Consider the following 19,307-nt stretch of genomic DNA (forward strand, 5'->3'; position numbering starts at 1 on the left):
TAGACAGTGATTTGCTCCAAATCACATGGGAAGTCAGTGACTGATCTCTGTAGCATCTCCTAACAGTCACCAGTTTGTGCATTCTCCTATGGCATGTTGTTTCTCATATCAGGGACGTGAGGTCCTCCAGCCCCTGCCATACTGGGTCCTCCCTGTGCGTTGTTTCATAGCTGCATTGTGAGATCAGCTCACAAGAGAGGTGCATGGGAATTGCCCGACTTTAGGCTATAGTCTAAGGCAGGTTTCACTTCTGTCTCAAAGAGCAGGAGGAATTAAGGACTTGCCCTTTGTCTTCTTCTTCAAGCAGATGAACAAGAGGTGAGTGGGGTCATGGACCTCTCCTAAGCTCACTAATTGATATTTTTAAAATACTTGACTTTTTAAAGCAAGCCTCATATTGATAAAGGAAACAAAAAGTAAATTAGCACAATTATAAATGCACAGTGGGGTGCTGATTACCAGTCAATGGCTTTTCTTTTCTCCAGAAAACAAGTGCTTAAAGCATTATAGAAAGGATGACTATGATGACTTCCAATGAGAATGAATGCCCAAGCTATATCAGCTTTATGTTTGTGAGAATGATCTGATGGGAAATGCTATAAGCCACGCAAATAGAGTAGCTCTGTATGGGGCCCAAATAGAGCGGGAAGGAATCTGGCCTACAGCACAATTACAGTTAATTGCAAGGGAGGCTTCACTGTGATACTCACATATGTGGAAGTGCTATCAGGGAAGTGACTCTAACGGCCGTACCCATGAGAATGCGGGTGCCACACTCACATCAGGAGTGGATAAAAGAGGGTAAGGCACTGATGACATCGCCTCTGCACTGCCCTGCTATCCTTAATGGGCCAAAAGATTTACATACTTTCCTTCTATGCATTTTGGAGGAAGAAAAGAATGTTTACAATGAAATTATTGGTGAAATCACTTCTGTACATTTTAGTGTTATATGTAACATCATACGTACAATGCAGTGTGCCTACAGTGTCCAGAACAACTGGGCATGCACTGCTCAGGGTTTCTAGGTGGTATAGTAATAAGTTATACTAAAGTGTCTGCACTTTTGTAGAAGGACAATGTAGTAATTTTCAATTTTAGTACTGAAATAGGTTCAGTTCCCCAAAATAGCTGGTGCTCAGGAAGGCTGGTGGCTGTTCCCTTGTCTTAGAGATTATAAACTGCTCCCTGCAAAAATTGCCAGAGGGAGTTTCTTCTGCTCAATAAACTTTTCCTGAGGGACATGTGGGATGCAGTCCTGAGCGCCCTGAAGTGCAGAGACTACGGGTGAACAGGGAAGGTGCTTGCATAGATCTGTCTCCTTCCCCTCACACAGCCTCCATCTATGTGAAATATGTCTCTACCTATTGAGCTTTGCAAGCCAGCCCTCAGTGTAGGGCTTTGCAGGAAGCCTCAGCATTTCCTGACCTGGCTCTTTCCTTTCAGAAAAATAAATAAATTGCAATGTTTAGTAACATTGAAAACTTTCTGAGCTAACTTAACACAATACTGACTATTTTATCAGACTCCCTGCATGGCTGTTTTCAAAAAGAATAAGATTCATCTGGGACACTGATTTGAAAAGCAGTGACAGTGACCGTGCAGTGTCTTTTCCACTCAAGAATCGTTTTTCAATTTATGATTTGCAACATGCATTTACAGGAGACATTGCAAAGCTCAGAAAGGGTTTGATGCTGAATCTGCACTTTAATTTGTATCTGCTGTTGGATGTTCTACTTGGCTGCTTCAAAAAGCCAATGTCTTATCTAAGGTTTCCCAATGTCCTCTTGGACAGCTAGTGCCAGATTTTAATGCTATTTTATATCATGGATATAAAAAGCAATAAACATTTATTAGATAATAACACCAGGGAGCAGTGATGAAATAACTTCTGTTGCTGTGTCCAAAAATAAGCTCAATTACTGTAGATGTATAGATCTGCTACAGGAAGATCTCATCAAACACGCCCAGAGCTTTGTGGAGCAAGTGACCTCCAAGAAGAGATCAAAAATGTAGTGATGCAGTGTCAGCTTTCTCAGAAGGACAGTGGTTCTGTGCAAAAGTGGGAGAATATGAAAACTAGCAAGCTTCCTCCGTTCCAGATGCAGACTATGTTATCTCTCCCTCCTGTTTTTCTGCTAATGATGGCAGCTTGGAGAATATCAGCCCCTCTGTGGCTATAATGCAGTGTTGGTGGGGAAGCTCATGAAAATATTTCTGGCGGTATATGTGTGAGTATGCTTTGATGAAACAAATCTGCTTTGTTTCTGTCTGGGAAAGGTTTGGGGCTGAGATTTGAGTCCTATACTAAATTTTAGGTAAGGAAGCATATATGTATCTTGAACCTAAACAATATTTCATTTTGAGTTCTTTGATCTCAGATGATAAACCTCAAAAGGTTTGTCCAGCTTTTTTCTTAGAAAGAGAAAGTTTGATTAGGACATTTGATTAGACACAATTCCTGCTCAAAAAAATTGCCCTCTCTTCCAGCTAGTCACTATTATCTGCTTCAAAAATTACATAGCTGAGAAAACAATCAAAAGTATTGTCATATGTAAAAGGCAGATGCCTATGTTTTGACAGCAGTGACGATACGAACTGCATACCAATGTCCATTTATGTTGAGTGATTAAATCAGTGCAAACGTTTAGCTGGTAACTGGTGATGGATATGAGCTACAATGAAGCTGCAATGGAATGAGGATGGTTTCTGCACCTGTCAGTTGGTAGTCATCACCTGTGCCACTGTGACAGTTTGCCTGGTCATCATCACACTCATCCACAGGTTTGCCTTCAGAAATGGTAGGGACAGCCGTAGGAGCTGAAACAAAATCCAGTTGTTCAGTTAAAACGTGTGCTGGAGAATCAGCATGCAATTGCCAGTAACATTTTGATGAGCACCATATGCTGTCTTCATGTGTTGTATCTGAGGAAAGGAGCAACTCTACTTTGCAAGTTGTTTAGTATTTCTTTGCAATGGGACATATCTGTTCTCTCTCCTTGTGCCAAGGCACTCGCTGTATCTGAGCTCAAGGGCTGAGCGGAGTTGGGCAGCAAAGCCCCGGACTGTCTATCCACTGGCTGATGAGTGTTTGTTGTTCCTACCAACGAAGAGCGAAAGCCTGGCAAGGCAGAACGGGAGGCTTGGGGAGGGGTAGAAACCCCATCATTTTATTGTAGGCCAAAGTGCCTGCGAGTAGGCCTGTACAGAGGAGCAGGAGGAGTGCATGCTCAAGGTGGTAATTCTCCAGCACCCACCACATTGCTGAAGAAACCTCTCTGCAGAGCACATGTAAGAGAGGAAATGCCTGAGCAGAGTCCTCATAACAGTGGCAGGAAGGCAGTGTGATGTAGAATCACTTTGTGCTCAATGAGGAGGTCTGGAAGGAGTTTTTTTTGTTTTTGCTGAAGTTATAAATAAGACATCAGTGATGTCAGTCACCCCTCCTGGCCACCTGCTTGCTTCTCATTGGTGATGACTTTCCGGTAGCTGCTGCATAATCAGTAAAAGTCTGACCTTTGTTATTACAGTTAAAAGCTTGAGATTTGTGCAAGATGCCAGAAAATATATCTATACCACCCCAGTATCTGCAAAACATACCACATCTGGAAAATCAGAATGCAGATACTTGGTGTTATGTTTAGGTTTATGTTTTATGTTGCAAGTATAGTTCCCTGGCTTAAGATAACCAGACTGGGAATGTGATCCAGGCTTTTGTCTGTTCTCACCTACTGTTATTTTCATTAAAAATGTTTTACTCTCATTATAAGCTATGCAATAATGCATCCTTTTCTCAGATTCTTCTTTGCCCTTCTACTGCCTCCAGAGCCTGCTGGCCACATAAGATCTTATGCACTGACTTCTTGGCCTGAAAATGTCAAGAGGGATGGTAGTTTCTGAAGTAGTGTCCTGGTTTCGGCAGGGATAGAGTGGTGCTCAGTTGCCGACTGAGGTTAAACCACGACAAGTAGCTATATTCTGGGATGAAACATGGCTCTTTAGGACCCTGACCTATGCTTTACAGGTAAAATCTAGCCCTAGTTAAAGAAACAGTTCTGTACTTATTATGAATTATGCAGAGCATCTGTTCCCCACATCTCTTTAAAACCCCCTCTGGGAGCTCCCTCTAGCTTTCTACATCGAGTTAAGTTTCTTATCTCGATCTTCATGCCCCTGTACAGCCGCAAGCTTGCCTACATCTCTGTCATCATTTCATATAAGCCCCCTGGGATGCTTTGAGCACACAAAGCTTCCCCTTGCTCATTACTGCTGGAGAGCTGATTTCTACTCCTGTCTGTGCCTACCTCCATGCTTCTTTTCTCATCTCAACTCCTTTCCTTCTCAGTAAATCTCAAGTGACGTCTCTTCATTCAACTCCCTCCTTAAGATAGAGTTATACAACAAAGTTTTCTTATAATGCTTCTCCCATGGGTAAATGGGAATTGACCTCAACTGTCCATGGGTGGCCTACAGGTGAGCACCCTTCAAAAGTACACCACAGCAGAAAGACAAATGCAAGTAGGTGTGTCCCAGGGAAAAATTGTACTTGCTGCTGCAGTTTGCCTAAAAGCAAAGGCATTTTGCCTGGTCAGTCTCCTCTTTGGCTCCTCCATCTCACTGAGCAATGTGTTCTTGTAAGGTGGTCCACGGACTCACTTCTTGATGTCTAGGTGGCTACAGGAGCCCTGTGGCTGAAGAACTTTGTCCACAGGTTGTGAGTTTACGAGGCAGGTGCTGGGTTTTCTTTTTTCTGAGCAAGTAGCACAATAGTATGCAGGAACTAAGTATTCCCACAGGAAATGAGGACTTCCTGCAGGAACTAAGAAGTATTTCCAACCTCCTCACTTTCCGGGCCAAGTAAAAAGCACACTTATTCAATCTGGCCTTCACTAAAAAACAACACAGAACTCAACAGTTCTCACAGCAAATGCCTCCCACTCTTCCGCCTTGGGAGAGAAATGGTGAGAAAGAAATGGAGGCAGAGCAGTCAGTTCCATTCATCTTGGGAGCCTGTTCAGCTACTTCTATATGAGGTAACATACGAAACCCTGAGTAACATGGTTTGTTATTCTGTGTATTGTTAAGCTGTGTGGTTTATAAGCCATGCCACTATACCATCAACCATTAGATAAAATTGTGAAATTCATGTAGTGTTATCTGTAGTTATCTATGAAGTTAAATAATTATTGTTTATATAACAAGAATCAAAGCTTGACTTCATGTCACAGTCCAAGGGTAAATGTCTTTGCTTTTCCTGGTCTTTCATCTCTTACATACTCTTGCAAAATTAAAGCTTGGTAAGGAACAAAGAGGCCCCCTCTGCCCCCAAAAAGGAACAGCACAGAGCCTGTCCAGCCAAGTAATCATTGCCCACCATAGTGTCTGGTGTGACTTTTGCATCCTTTGAAGGAACAAGGGACATAATTACTATATTTAGTGCAAAGCTCCTTCTGCACTCTCAGAAAACGTCTCTTCTAGGGTTGTATCATGGTAACATAAAATATAAGCTCCTGTCTTTATTCTCTCCTAATAGCTCTATGCTTCTCGAAAGTATAATCATAAGGCTGCTTAAGGGAACAGAAAACCATGTGGAGAATATCACTGTGATTCACCAAAGGAATGGGAGAAAGAATAATATTTGTGCCTTGGGCATATTCAAATGTCTGCAGAGAAGGAACTGATTAGGCCAAGAAATAGCACTAATGGCAGTCACGGAAGTGAGAGTCTGACGTGCTCCCTGTACAGACACAGCAGTGTTCAGCAGTAGTCCAAGTGGAGAATGTATTTATGAAAATAATAAAGTACATTCATCTCTAGCAGAGCAATTACCTTCAAGTTCACAGCCCAGCAGCTCCATTCGCAGCCCCAGTCCTCCGTGTGTGGCTCTCTCAGGGTAGACACGGATGAATCTCGTCGATACCGGTTCAAAAGTCCGCAGTTCAGGCGTGTCATAGTTGGTGTTGCCTTCAAAAGTCTGCAAAGCATGACAAATGCTACTTGTTAAAAAAGAAAAGCTATTTTCAACACTCATCTTTTTCCCTTCATTCTCTAGTCTTTGAATTGGGTGAGCAGTAGGCCAGATTCTAAGCACTTAATAAGTGTCAGGCATTCCTGTCCTAAATGAGAATGGAAAATACATAGTTAAAGCTCCTCGGAAAAGTAATGCATTTCATTTTTCATAAACTCAGTAGCAACCAATCCATCAGGGTCATAACAAGAGCTGAGTGTTTAATGAGACATGTTTTTAAATGACGCTCTGATCTGGGGTTTAACTGGGTGACATTTTCAACACTTCTCAGGGAAAAAAAATGGCTGAGGTGAAGATCCTGTCACCTTTTAAGTGGTTACAATAATAATCCAACTATTCAAGAGAAAATTTCAATCTGATTTCCCCCAGTGACAGAGTTTCACAAGTTGTAGTTATTTCAAAAGGCATAAATTAAACTCCAGGAACAGTAGCTGCAAGAGTTCTTCCAATGAGCCTGCTATTGAATAAGAATAAAAAGAAAGAAAGAAAGAAGAAAGCTGCTTCCTGACAAAACTGCAGTATAATCTAATGGGCAAGGCAGGTCAGCAAATGTACATTTCAGACAAAAATCTTTTCTCTGAGTTGCGCTCTGGGTTCTTCAGCCATAATGCAGTTCTCAATGGCATTTGTTTGATACCTTTAGCTTCTCTTGCCAGTGATCTTTTGCATATAGAACAAGTTATAATTTGTACTTAGAGCAACACCTTGGGTGCCTCCACGGAGATGATTGGTCCTCAGAATTAATTAACTGTACAAAGAAGCAGTCCTTGCCATGAAGAGTTTATAACCCAAGATAGGCAAAAGGAGTTATTTTTACCCTATTTCATGGTAAAAAATGACTTCGGAATATCATGTAGAGAATACTCTAATGTACAAAATATGAAAATGTATATAACAATGAAGTAAAAATAAAGTATTTTCTTTTCTATGAATTAGTTAAATGGCAAAACACTAAAAACCAGCTTCTTTGAACTGGAGTTCAAATTTGGGATTAGAAGCGCTATTTATAATATACTTCCAACTCATAGCTGTGAAGCCTGAAGCCTTCTTCAGGAAGAAATCACCAGATGCCCTTCATTTTGTATGAGAACACAACCCAACCTGCAATGTACTCCTCCTATTGATCTGGGGGCAGATAAAACAGAGGTCACGGGGAAAGCTGGCTGTATTACCCAAAGCACAAAACCAGCATAGGTAAAACTGATTGTTGCTTGTATTTTCAGTGCAGTCCTAAAAACCTTGCTTGTTTTTACTGTACACCTCTGTATTATGAACCAATGGTCCACAACCCCTTCTGGCCATTGGTTAGAGTGCCAGTTATAAAAGCCAATAATGATGGGAGACTATGACCAACTAAGTTAAAAAAATAATTTCAACATTAATGCTTCTGCTCCTATTTTCTAGGGGAGATTGTACCTCCAAGGTGGCTTCAAGGGGCACTGGTTGACCTGGTGTTCTGCCAGTGTGTGGAAGACAGTTGTCAAGAATTCACATGTAGATAGCCTGTCAGATCTAATTAACATGCAATTACATATTATTGTATTTGAATAGCAATATAGTGCAAATGATCAGAAAAGCTACCTACCATATAAGAAAGAATGAATGCCATTTTATGTGTAAAAAGTAGACAGACACATGTATCTGAGGAATCCTTGCTTCCTTTTTAATAGTAGTCTTAATAGCAACATATAATAATGAAATCTGTTTTATAAAAGACATCAGTACTGGAGTACTGACACATAGACATTAGAATTCAATAGGCATCTAGAATTATATTGAATCATAATTATATTGAATCATTGTCCTTTGTAGTGCAGAGCTGTCTGTGATTCAATTTTGACTGTTCATTTAAAACACGTACTGATATCCTTTGTGGGGGAGGAGAGAGGAGTGTACAGTAAAACTTCATTTTGTGAGTGTCTTTTATATAGGCTATGTCACAAATTGCTTTACTTTGTTACAAAGATAAGTTATAATAAATAATAGCTATACAAAAGAGAAGCTAAACTGGTAAGAGGAAAAAAATTCTTCCTAGTATCTTTTAAAATCAAAATAAACATGGCAGAAAAATTTAAAAAGGTTGTTCTGAATGGTAGGATAGTCAGAAGTTTCTTGTACCAGAAATGATGAGAGGAGGTGGTTTTTACATCAAAAAAAGTCATCAGTAGGTAAGTGGAAGGAGGAAAGAAGTATGAAAGAGAAAGATGACATTACGGAGTAAGCTTGAGTAAGACTATGGAAAAGAAATACAAATTGTATCTTGAAATTAAAATGGGGTTCTGCGTGGTTGTTTGAGGATTTGAGTGATGTTCAGTCCTTTGAGTGCTTGAGCTAGGCTAAAGGGGGAAACTTTCTGCACATTCAAAAATAGCAGAAATTGGGTCAGCCACAGAGGAAAGAGTTACGGTAGTCTTAGTGAAAGGAGCTGCAGGCATGGATGAGAAGACCATGTTGAGAAACAAGGTGATGTTTCATCCTTTGGACATATTCTGTTGTTATGTTTAGCTGGTCATTGCTCTTTCTTTTCCTAAAATGCAGTTGTTTGTTTATTGAAAGTCAAGACTTTAACCAAGTGAAACGATGTGTTTCATTTCATATAACAGGGCTGTTTCTAATCCACATTCCTGCTGTGACTCATTATAGCATTCTGTCCCATCCAGCTCCACTTACATTTAAAAATACTACATTCCAGTATTAACATTTTAAATCTCTCAGACTCCCAAATCATAGGATTTATCTGATTTTCTTTAAAGAAAACTTGTGCTTCGGCAGAAAGTTTATTAAATGTCTTGAATTTTTGAGAATAATTATGCCACAAGAGACTTGAATTCCAGCCCTCCCTATTCCATTAATCTTAAAAGTTAATTTCTGGTAGTGATGAAAGCTGAGGATGGGCTCAATGCGTTAGTTAGCACACTAGTTTTCTTGTCAAACTGCTAACTTCTGACAATGATGGCAAGTGCTTGTATTAGAAAACAGAAAGCCATGCAGCAGACGGCGCACTGCTTTGAAAGCATATGGCATTATTTTTTTCCCTCGTTGAGCCACAGTGTAGAAGTACATGTCAAAACAACATCTATTTTAGAAAGAAAATGGTTAGATCCCATTGTTGATTTACACTCTCTTCACACTTTATGATGAAGTCAAAACTCATGGTAACAAGAGAAAGGAGCTGACTGCAAAGGCTGAATTCATTTAGTTTTAATCCCCAAAACAAATGATGAAAAGTGATGAGAAGTGAGAAAATGCAGACATATTCAGTGAGATTAAAACAGGAGAGAATGAAGTCCAATATTTACCAAATGTGCCTGGAAAAGCTACATCCATGGGCCCACTCAGCTTTTCCTTTAAGGAAACACAGGTTTGTCCAATGGATGAGTCTATATAGAAAAACAGCTTTTACATCTAACTTTCAGACTAACGCAGATGAGATATGGAGCAACTCTCAGGATTCCCATCTGCCAAGCACCACACCGATTTGCCTTTTGAGGGCACATTTTGGTATATGATTCCCTGACCATCCCAGTACTGCAGTACCAGTTCGTGAACAGGACTGCATGCCCACTGGTTTCCTCAAGGAACCGGGTAGGAGGACTAAAAAACGGTTGTGCCTTTTGAGGTAACGTCGTGAACAATGATAGCAAAATGGGATGGAAGACTTAATGAATGGGATTTGGGGTAAATAAGCTAAACACTCAGTGCAATTTATGTCCTGAAAAGCATACAATGAAAGACAAACCAAAATAGGTACATTCCCAGAAACTTTTCTGGGCCACACTTACTTTCTTTTCCTTGGCATCTAACCCAGCAAGTCATTTGGCCCTCCTCTGTAAATGTCTTGCAGTTTCTGCTTGAACCTATGAACCAGCTGCCCTTTATTACCAAGCAATCTTCAAGATGCTTCACTTGTGACAGTATGATAGTGCTTTTCACTTGGGATGGGATAACACGTCAAAAACTCCGTCACTTTCTTTTGGAGGGACTTGGATCAGACCATTACAGAGAGCCTGTGAAGCTCTCAAAGCAGTCTACAGGCAGTTCAGAAATCCAACAGGTACCCCATTGAGTTAAATAACACCGTTCTCATTTTGCAGCTTAGACAAAAAAGAGGCAAAGGAAAAGTAATTCAGTGTCTCAAATAAGTTCATTCAGTGTCAGTGGAAAAACTGCAGAGGGACCTCTACTTTTTTGGCAGTGTTGCATGTTACCATTGCACGGGATTTTGCAGTAACCTAGGGGCCACAGAGGCACACCACCCTTGTCAGAAATCAAGTCTGAACTAGCTGTTGAATAAACAAAACCTTTGCCTCAGAGGCGAATAACCTAAGGCCAGCTCCTGCCCTCAGCGATGGTGCCGTCCCCACAGCATCCCTTCAGGGTTGCTGCCCTAGGAGTCCTCCTGCTTGGCTTCACCCCAACCGCATGCCTTTTCGAGGGTCAGAGGTAGATGTGTGAAAAATTAATGCAAACTTTTTTTTAATGCAACTTTTTTTTTTTCAGTGCAGCTCTTTCCTCCTTACCTTTATCTTTTTCTTGCTGGAATCCATGATCATTTTCCAATCTGATCCATTGTTGCTGTAGCCAATTTTGAATTTTTTCATGAATACTTTGTTTTCTCGGTGCTTGCCTCCTTGGACGATTATGCCCCTTACTTTTTTTTCTTCACCAAGGTCAATTTGGAGCCATTCGTTTGTATATGGATGAGTAGTTGGTGGCAGTGCCCAACCTGAACGGCTTGTTATGAGGCGAGCATTTTCCGGGATCCAGTTTCGATCAACTTGAGTAGACGCAGTAATCTGAGAGTCAGGAATGAGCCCAGACACCATACCCAGCATCCCAGAGCAAGGATAATCTACAGAGAACAAAACCAAATAAATAGTTAATCTGAACAAGCACCAAAACAGAAACAGGACATATCAGTCAGTTCAACTATCATAAGCAATTACTTATTTCTTTCTTATATCCAAAATAATCTTTTTGGATTTGTACATAATTTTCATTTGTTCAAACTTGCACATCCTAGTTTTGGCAGGAAGTACCAAAATACCACAAGTATTTCTGGCTTGATGGGAACCAAAAGGATCAGAAAATCCTATTCTATTCTTGTTTTCTATTCTTCTCACTAAGGCAAAGAGTGCAGGGTCACATCTGAATTTGTGAATATTTCTCTAGAGAAAACTTCCAGAATCAACCAAAAACTGGTTGCAGATTACTTAATTTTGGCAACATTGGAAATGGAAATCTTTTATACATTCTGTAAAATACAATTTATTGCTGTACTTGAAATTTTCCTATTGTATTTCTTTGGTCTCTCAGGCTTTTTCAAATGACACAGAAGCTAAATAGGTGCTTCTTTTATGGTCCCAGATAAATATAAATTAGAAGTAGGAAAAGCTGCTAACAAGGAATGAAGATTTCCAATATAGAATGTAACAGCAGTTCTGCTGATATTAAGTTTATCTAATCTGAAAAGATTTCATAGAATGACCTGGAATTCTATAACATAGTAATCAGTAATCTTATTTTCCTGCTGTATGGAAACCAGTCCTAAGAAACATTTTCAAGATTAAAGAAACACCTTAAGGGAAAAAAAAAAATATCCCTAGAACTATTAAAAATTAGTGCCAATGAACTGTATTAAGTGCTATAAAACGACGCTATATATTTTTTTAGAAAAATCAGCTTGGTAAAAAATATTAAATCATCAACATTTTCTTTAATCTAGAACGTGTTGCATTTTTACTTTACCTATAAAAATGCCTCCATTTTGTAGGAGTTCTAGAAATCCTAAAACTAGAAAAAAAGGACTTCTAAAAGAATTCCTGCTTGTGCCTGTTTTTTTTTTTTCAAGATAGTATTTTGATGATAATGAATGCCTTTTGCTGTTACTTCAGTGTCCTGGTTTCGGCTGGGATAGAGTTAATTTCCTTCCTAGTAGCTGGTACAGTGCTGTGTTTTGAATTTAGGATGAGAACAATGTTGATAACACACCGAAGTTTTAGTTGTTGCTGAGTAGTGCTTACACTAGTCAAGGACTTTTCAGCTTCCCATGCCCTGCCAGTGAGAAGCCGGGAGGGGGCACAGCCAGGACAGCTGACCCCAACTGGCCAAAGGGACATTCCATACCATGGGACGTCATGCTCAGTACATAAACTGGGGGGAGTTGGCTGGGGGGGGGGGTGACTGCTGCTCAGGGACTGGCTGGGCATCGGTCGGCGGGTGGTGAGCAATTGCATCGTGCATCACTTATTTTGTATATTCTTTTATTATTATTATTATTATTATTATTATTATTACTACTACTACTACTACTATTACTATTATTATAATTATAATAATTATTATTATTTTTCCTTCCTTTTCTGTCCTATTAAACTGTCTTTATCTCAACCCACGAATTTTACTTTTTTTCCCCGATTCTCTCCCCCATCCCACTGGGCAGAGGGGGGCAGTGAGCGAACAGCTGTGTGGTGTTTAGCTGCCTGCCGGGTTAAACCACAACCTTCAGAAAGCACTTAAGTGCTTAAGTTAACTGTAAAGGAGCTACATTCCAATACTGATCACTAGCAGGAACCTGACTATATATGTCTAGTTGCTTGAATGGGCTTCAGATCTAGGTGTTTGTACCTTGCAATGCTTTTAAATCTAGTTATGTATGTTTGTTCCTTGGGAAACCTGTTGAGAACTACCAATAAATAGCAGGCATGAGAGAGGGGGACTGGAGGGTTAGGAAGGAAAAACAAGATGGGCATTTGAAAAATATCTGTGTATCTCAGGTGTTTTGCATGAAGCTGTAAAATAATTGCAAGAAAAGTAATTAAACCTCTTTTTTTTCACTTCTTAAAGCTGAACACCTAAAAGATAATGCCAAAACAACATTCAGATAACACTGGATGTTTGGGTTGTTGTGTTTTATTTTCTTTATGGGTTTTTTTTTACATTTCTACATTCAGACCACAGTGGAAATAGTGAAGATGCATTTCACTCATAAAAATAAACCCCACAGCATAGGCACAATAAATTCTTTTGGTTTTAAAATCCTTCCCAAGACCTACCTGTTATCTTGCAGCCATAAACTTCAAACCTCAGTGATACTCCATTTTCCCAAGACACAGGTCTAATTCGCACAAACCGTGTTAAAACTGGTTTGGCAAAAGGTCTGTAAACAACGTCAGTGGGATTGCTATTTCCTTGAAACACCTTTGTGTGGAAAGAAAAAGTATGTATTTGTTAGGCTTTCTCTTAAATGGAGTTTATAATTCTGTGCTTTACAGATAGTTACGATACAAGGTCTAACCAGGGTTATTTCGGGGGGGGATGAGACAAAAGACTTGCATGGGGAATTATTTCATTAAATTCCTAACACAATTTTTGCAGACAGATAAGCTTTCCTTGGGGAGGAAAAAAGAAGATGTAAGGTGTTCAATGATACTAAAAAATAATTGCCACCTGCAGAGTCCTATAACACACCATAAAGCTGCAGAGCAGACCAGGAGAGCTCAGGGCCATCTTGAGAGCAGGATCTCACCTGAGCGCAACAAGGGTCTGTCCACTCCCTGCGTATTTTGAGGTGTTCCTAATGCCCAGATCTATATGCGGGTATGACATGCACTGGTCTTTGTCACCCAAGGACTGCCGTGTCCTGGAAGAATCCCTTAATGCCCCATTAGGGTACTTTTATTCCCCCTATGCACTTGTAGAATGATGCAAAAAGCTACAGAACCTCAGGCCCAAATTAAAGGTTTGGATTTCAATTAGACCACATAAAAATCCTATATGGAGTTAGGATAAAAACATATATCATTTTGCCATCCTTGGGCTTAAGAGTTTTGCAGAGTGTATCGTGCAAACCTTGCTTTGTTAACCTTCCATTTTTAAAACCTTTTTAACTAGTACTCAGACTTTCTTTCTCCTTGCATACTGAGATGGAAGTTTATTTAAAATCTATATAGCAGGCTCTAAGATTTTCTCTGCGTCCCCTGAGGCTAACAGTCAAATTAGATGAACAATGAGACTTCCACAAGAAGGGACAGGATTGTGCTGTGCTTTCATGTTGAGGATGCTGCAGATGCACTCCTTCCTCGCAGAGCCAAAACCTTGCAATGTTCTAGTCCAAAGAAGGTGATTCAGTTTCCTGCTTCTTCCTCACGTAGAAAGGACCAATTTCCTGTTGTTTTCCATGGATACAAATGCCTCTCCTTTTATGGGAGATTCTCCCATTTCTTACACACACTGTCTACTTTCCTGTTTGTTACTTGCAATAACTGCACTAATTTGGAGCGGAGGCCAGCAGCGCACGGTTGTCAACTCACCAGGCTCAGTTATATCTCAAGGAAATTAATATAGCAGTTTCATATCTAGCAAGAGATTTTAAATGGAGCTATGTTTCTTTTCAGCAACTTTTTTTCTCTGGGAGGACCTGCTGTCGTTTTCTCAAGGTCTGCATCTGACAGAGGAAATTAGTCTTTTCTCAAAAGTACACAACTCCTTATATGTGGTTAGTGCAACACTTGTGTGAGGCTTCCTTGAAGAGATCTGTGGCTGCCTGCTTTTGTTGTTCCTTCAGTAACCAAGTCTCCTTAACTTTTCATCTGAATGAAAATATCAGAGGAAGACTGGTGTGTACTTTTTTCTTGTCCTGATCAACAGCAAAATATTGCCATTTTAGAAACCGGATTTTTTTATAAACCCTTTGAACAAATAACACAGGGTTAGGAAGTGTTCTCACTAATTAAGGACAGCATGTACAATAGAAACTCATGTAAAATCCACTCTTGGAGAGCTTACAAATTGAAGTTGGTAATGAAAATCAGGCATGGTCTGATTTTGAAAGAGGCATTTGTTCAGATTACAGGAACCAGAGCCAGGAAACCCTGTGTCTCATACCAGCCGCAGCGCTGGCTCCTCTTGTGAGTTTGGGCAAGTCAGTTATTGTACCTTTATACATCATTACACAGTGCCCACATTGTGGCATTTGACCTTCTAAAGTCCTTCTCTGTAAAACCAGGATCATACCTGTCAAAGAGGAGCTTTCAGGATTCATTTTTTATTGTTTTACAAAGTGCTTCAAAGAAGAAAGATGTATGTGTTAAACACCGCTACCATTTTGATAGATAAGTGTAGTTGACTTGGCAGAGCACTTACAGATGAATCAGGGACAAACCAGTACCCAAATATTTAGAGCTAGATATGGTTACACTGACAGAGTTTAATATTACACAGTTTTTCTGGGTTTTCACAGAAGGGTCGCAGAAAAGCTCTTTTGAAGGGAGGCACCACAAAACCTTTCCAGTTGCATCAGCCCCGGGGAAGACTCTGGGGATGCTGCTCCAGGGCACAACCTGAGCGAGGTGGGAAGGGAGGCACAGCCTCACTGGGACTATTCATGTGAGAGTTGGAGCAGAATTGACTTCTCAGTAATGAGCTTTATGCTCATAGTAACGGATAATGAAGATTTTTCTATTGAGTGTCTAAAGCTGTTTCATTGGGAGGTCACAGAGAGCAAATCCACTGATAAATGGGAAGGTGATAAAAATCTATAAGGATGGAAAGATGTGCCTAATTATCTGTCTGCATGACCCTCATCACTGAGATGCTTGGAAGTCTAACAAACTACTAATGACTTGCTAGCGCTCCTGCAAGACAGCATGGCTATGCACAGGGAGCTGAGGCACTGACACATTGCATATCCAGAGCTTCACTGCAGATAAGGGACGTACATATTTTTTAAAAGGTTCCCCATAATGTTTTCCTCAAGGTCACATAGATAATCTCTGGCAAACTGGGAAACAGCAGCACACTCCAGGGAAAAGACCCAAACCACTCAAATTCTGGTGGGTACAGTAGACGGGGCAGCACCTTGCACCCTTTTCAGCTGCTCTAGGCTTTGGATAAACAATTTCTGTGGCCCATTACTACCGAGACAATAGCTATCTTTTGGATTTGGGATATTGTTAACCCTGATCATGCTGATTAAACCTGAGATACCTTATTCCTCTTTTTTTAACAACTGATAGTAACTGAACAGTTTGATAGCCTATTTCTTGGTCGAAGAGAGGTAAAAGAGAAAAGACTTACAACAGGCTTGTTTCCCTCCTTCAGTGTAATCCAGTCCTCTCCATTGGAGCTGACATCTACGCGGTACGTTTTCAGATAATATTCTTTCTTTGTTTCTTTTGAGATGGCTCCCTGGGTCCCAATTCCAGAAACAAAGCGGAGAAGGCCTAGATCTACCTGTGGTAAGGAATGAATTGGGACGTGAGGACAACCTGTTCAGAGCATGACAGTAATGCAGAAGTGACACCCCCCTGCCCATGTTTTACAGAGATAATAAGGATTTTATATAAAGGAAATTGCAACATATTGTGGATAATAACAAAGCCATAATCTCCTCTTTTGTAAACAGTGTCATCACAGGAGATGGGAACATTTGCCTAATTAGCCAGGAGGGCTATTCACATGCCAGAGAATTATCTTTCCTCCACAGGGGAGGAACCAGAGACCCCATCAGTGCGAGTGGGAACCACCAGACTGCAGGGAAGTTACTAGAGAAGTTCCTCAAGGACCAGTCTGGTGAACAATCTTACTTAATACTTTCATAAACTACCTTGCATAGATGCTAATGAAATTCACCGAGGACACAAAGCTGCAAGGCATTGTCAATACAGAGGAGAGTCATGCAGTGAGAACTGAATGACCCTGAGGACTGGAGTATTAGAAATGGGACGAAATTTAATAGTACAATACCAAAGTTGTGCACTTAGGGAATGATAACAAGAATTTTGCTAAAACCCAGGAGCTCATCACTTGCAAACAGAAGAGGTGAAAAGAATCCTGTGGTGTATTAGTTAGTCACAAGATAATTAAGAATCACTGTGTGATTTTGTTGGGAAAAAGGGAAATGAGTTGCTTGTACTGTATGATGTATTTGAAGAAAACAGAAAGAAGCATTAACACAAGTGCAATAATTCTGTTCCAACTGTCAAATGTAGTGAACTTTAATCAGTAGAAAATAATGGCATTTTGAACTTGCTGGAGAAATGAGCGCTATGGTGTGCACATGAATGTGTGTTAGAGGCCTTCTCTCTTCTTCACTCATTCTCTGTCTTTCTCCTTCTCTCATGAAGTTACATTGCAACCAAATGGTCAAGTGATTTAGGTTAACCTTCCCCTCCTCCAGTTATTTATTTGTCATCTAGATCTGTTTCTTGATCTAGTTCATCACGTGGCATCACAGAAGTTGTATCGGCATAGTTGGGAGGATGATGTGGGGTGCAGGAGTGTGGCTACCCAAGTCAGTTCTTAGCAAAAGAAACCTTTGTCCCAATGCACAAGTCCAGCTGCCAAATGGCTGAAACTAGGCACAAAACTCTCCCACAGCCAGGTTGATGACCACAGCTTTGAAACACCTGCCATTTCCTTACAGCCTTTCTTTAGCCATAACAACAAACCAATTAAAATAAAATCCATCACCCTCTTTCTCCGCAGCTAGAACCTCCTCTTTGTTTCCTAAAGCAAACCATTTAATTTCAATATAAAATTACACTATTCACAAAATATTAATCAGAGTAATTTATTCCTCTAAACTTCAGTTGTCCAGACTTTAGTAGGATAATAATAGGTTGAATTAACCCTTCTCAAGTGAATGTCCCATGAATGTCTCAGGCTTTTTCATTATTTCCCAAGTACGCAGGATGCAGAATATATGTCCCCTGTGTCCCGCAGGCATCCTTTTTCCTGGATGTATGTCATATATCCAAAGGCGCTGGAGCAGATAAATCAACATGCTCTGCATTCTCTCTCAAAAGGCTGAAGGAAGTGCTATTGAGGACAGACTGGCTGCTCTCTCAATGCCCATGTCATATGCAAGGCATTTTGAAGACTTCCAACACAAGAATAGCAGCCTTGTGTATGACAGATAGAACTAGCTTTCAGGGCAAAGCCTCTGCCCCAGTTTTTAAGGCTGGTAAAGTCTGTATGTAACATTTTAGCCCTTGTCTTTAGGGGTGAAATACTGCAACATTTTGTTTTGTCGTGATAAAAAAATTCAGTCTTAAAAAAAAAAAAAAATCCCAGCACCACCTTACAAAAACAATCAAGTGATTTAAAGTAACTGGAGAGTCTCAGATGTTAGATTGTTGCAATCTGAAAGTTAATGGGGGAATCTGGGCATCATTGCACTGAGCAATCTCAGCTTAACTTCAAATGCTCTCCAAACTGTACTCTGCTGATTGTAAAGTGTGCTGCACTGAGTTATGTCCAATACCACATTCACTTCCAGGCTGAAGTGCACTTGAAAATCTGGAAGTCTGAGGGAGTGCAGAGCTAAGTTATTTAAATGATCTGCTTCTCTTACAATTTGAAACAGCTCTTCAGTTTCAAAATGATTAGGGTCCCAAGCCTGTACCGTTCCAACTGATTTGAAATTATTCTAGTAGGGGCTTTTTAATATACAGTAAGTACTTCATTGTGAATGAAGTCAAGCAATGGCCTATTACAAGAGTTCTAGGTATTTGAAGCCAAGTTAAAATTTAACATTGGGGATTTAGGGGAAGGTTTGATTAGTTGATGCCTGAGCTAACAATTACAGCTACCAGTCACTGACCGTTCAGACGACTCAGGCTTGTCCCATCAAAGAACTTCAGGTGCCCAAATTTTGCTCAGTCCCAAATGCTGGTATTCAATACACCCCCTTAATTCTTGGGACACTGAATATCCTACAGCATCTATCCCACTACCCAGAACTAAGTCCTAAACATGCAAAGGATTTAGACATTTACCTTCATGCCTAAAACCTGGCAGAATTCAAAAGGTAGGCAGAAATTCTACTGCCAGAAGTTAACAGCTCACTGGGAGAGAGAGAGAGACTCTGAGAAGACCTCTAATTTATTGCCTATAGGTAGGGAAGAGGCAACCTCATTAGCGCTCCTGGCTCCAGTAACTGTGCAATACAGTACAAGAGGAGGGGGGCACCTCTTGTGGTTAGGGAGAACATCTCTTCACATAGATGTGCTTTCTCCGGATCAGCAAATCTTTACGTGCTTCTTGAAAACTGGAACTTTGTCAACAGCAGCCCTCTCCTGGAGCACCTGGAGGCTGATGGCTCCAGCGTTCAGCTGTGTGCCACAGCTTTAAACTCCTTGCAAAAGCAGTCTGTAACCCCAGACCTGTCACATGCCAGGGGTGTTTGCTCAGAAGCTGATGGAGGAAAAAAGAATAACCTTTCTCCATCAGTGTTTTGTGAGAAAGGAGCAGTGCAAACAAGAAAGGTTAAACAGCA

At 40.4% G+C, this 19,307-nt stretch overlaps 1 protein-coding gene across 3 annotated transcripts in view; it reads right to left on the minus strand.

The window, feature by feature from the left end:
• The window catches only part of NRP1 (neuropilin 1), a 114,873-nt gene that overhangs the window by 18,554 nt on the left and 77,012 nt on the right, over positions 1-19,307 (minus strand). For 2 of the 3 annotated variants that reach the window (XM_076331839.1, XM_076331840.1), the window contains exons 8-12: positions 16,106-16,261; positions 13,084-13,228; positions 10,549-10,880; positions 5,830-5,974; positions 2,737-2,820 (exon numbers count right to left, since the gene is read on the minus strand). In XM_076331839.1, the coding sequence (XP_076187954.1) occupies positions 2,737-2,820; positions 5,830-5,974; positions 10,549-10,880; positions 13,084-13,228; positions 16,106-16,261 (862 nt within the window). Of the gene's footprint in view, positions 1-2,715; positions 2,821-5,829; positions 5,975-10,548; positions 10,881-13,083; positions 13,229-16,105; positions 16,262-19,307 lie in introns of all 3 variants that reach the window. The other variant, XM_076331838.1, reaches the window with a different exon arrangement.

Source organism: Aptenodytes patagonicus, chromosome 2 (assembly GCF_965638725.1).
Source record: "Aptenodytes patagonicus chromosome 2, bAptPat1.pri.cur, whole genome shotgun sequence".
NCBI classification, from domain to species: domain Eukaryota; kingdom Metazoa; phylum Chordata; class Aves; order Sphenisciformes; family Spheniscidae; genus Aptenodytes; species Aptenodytes patagonicus.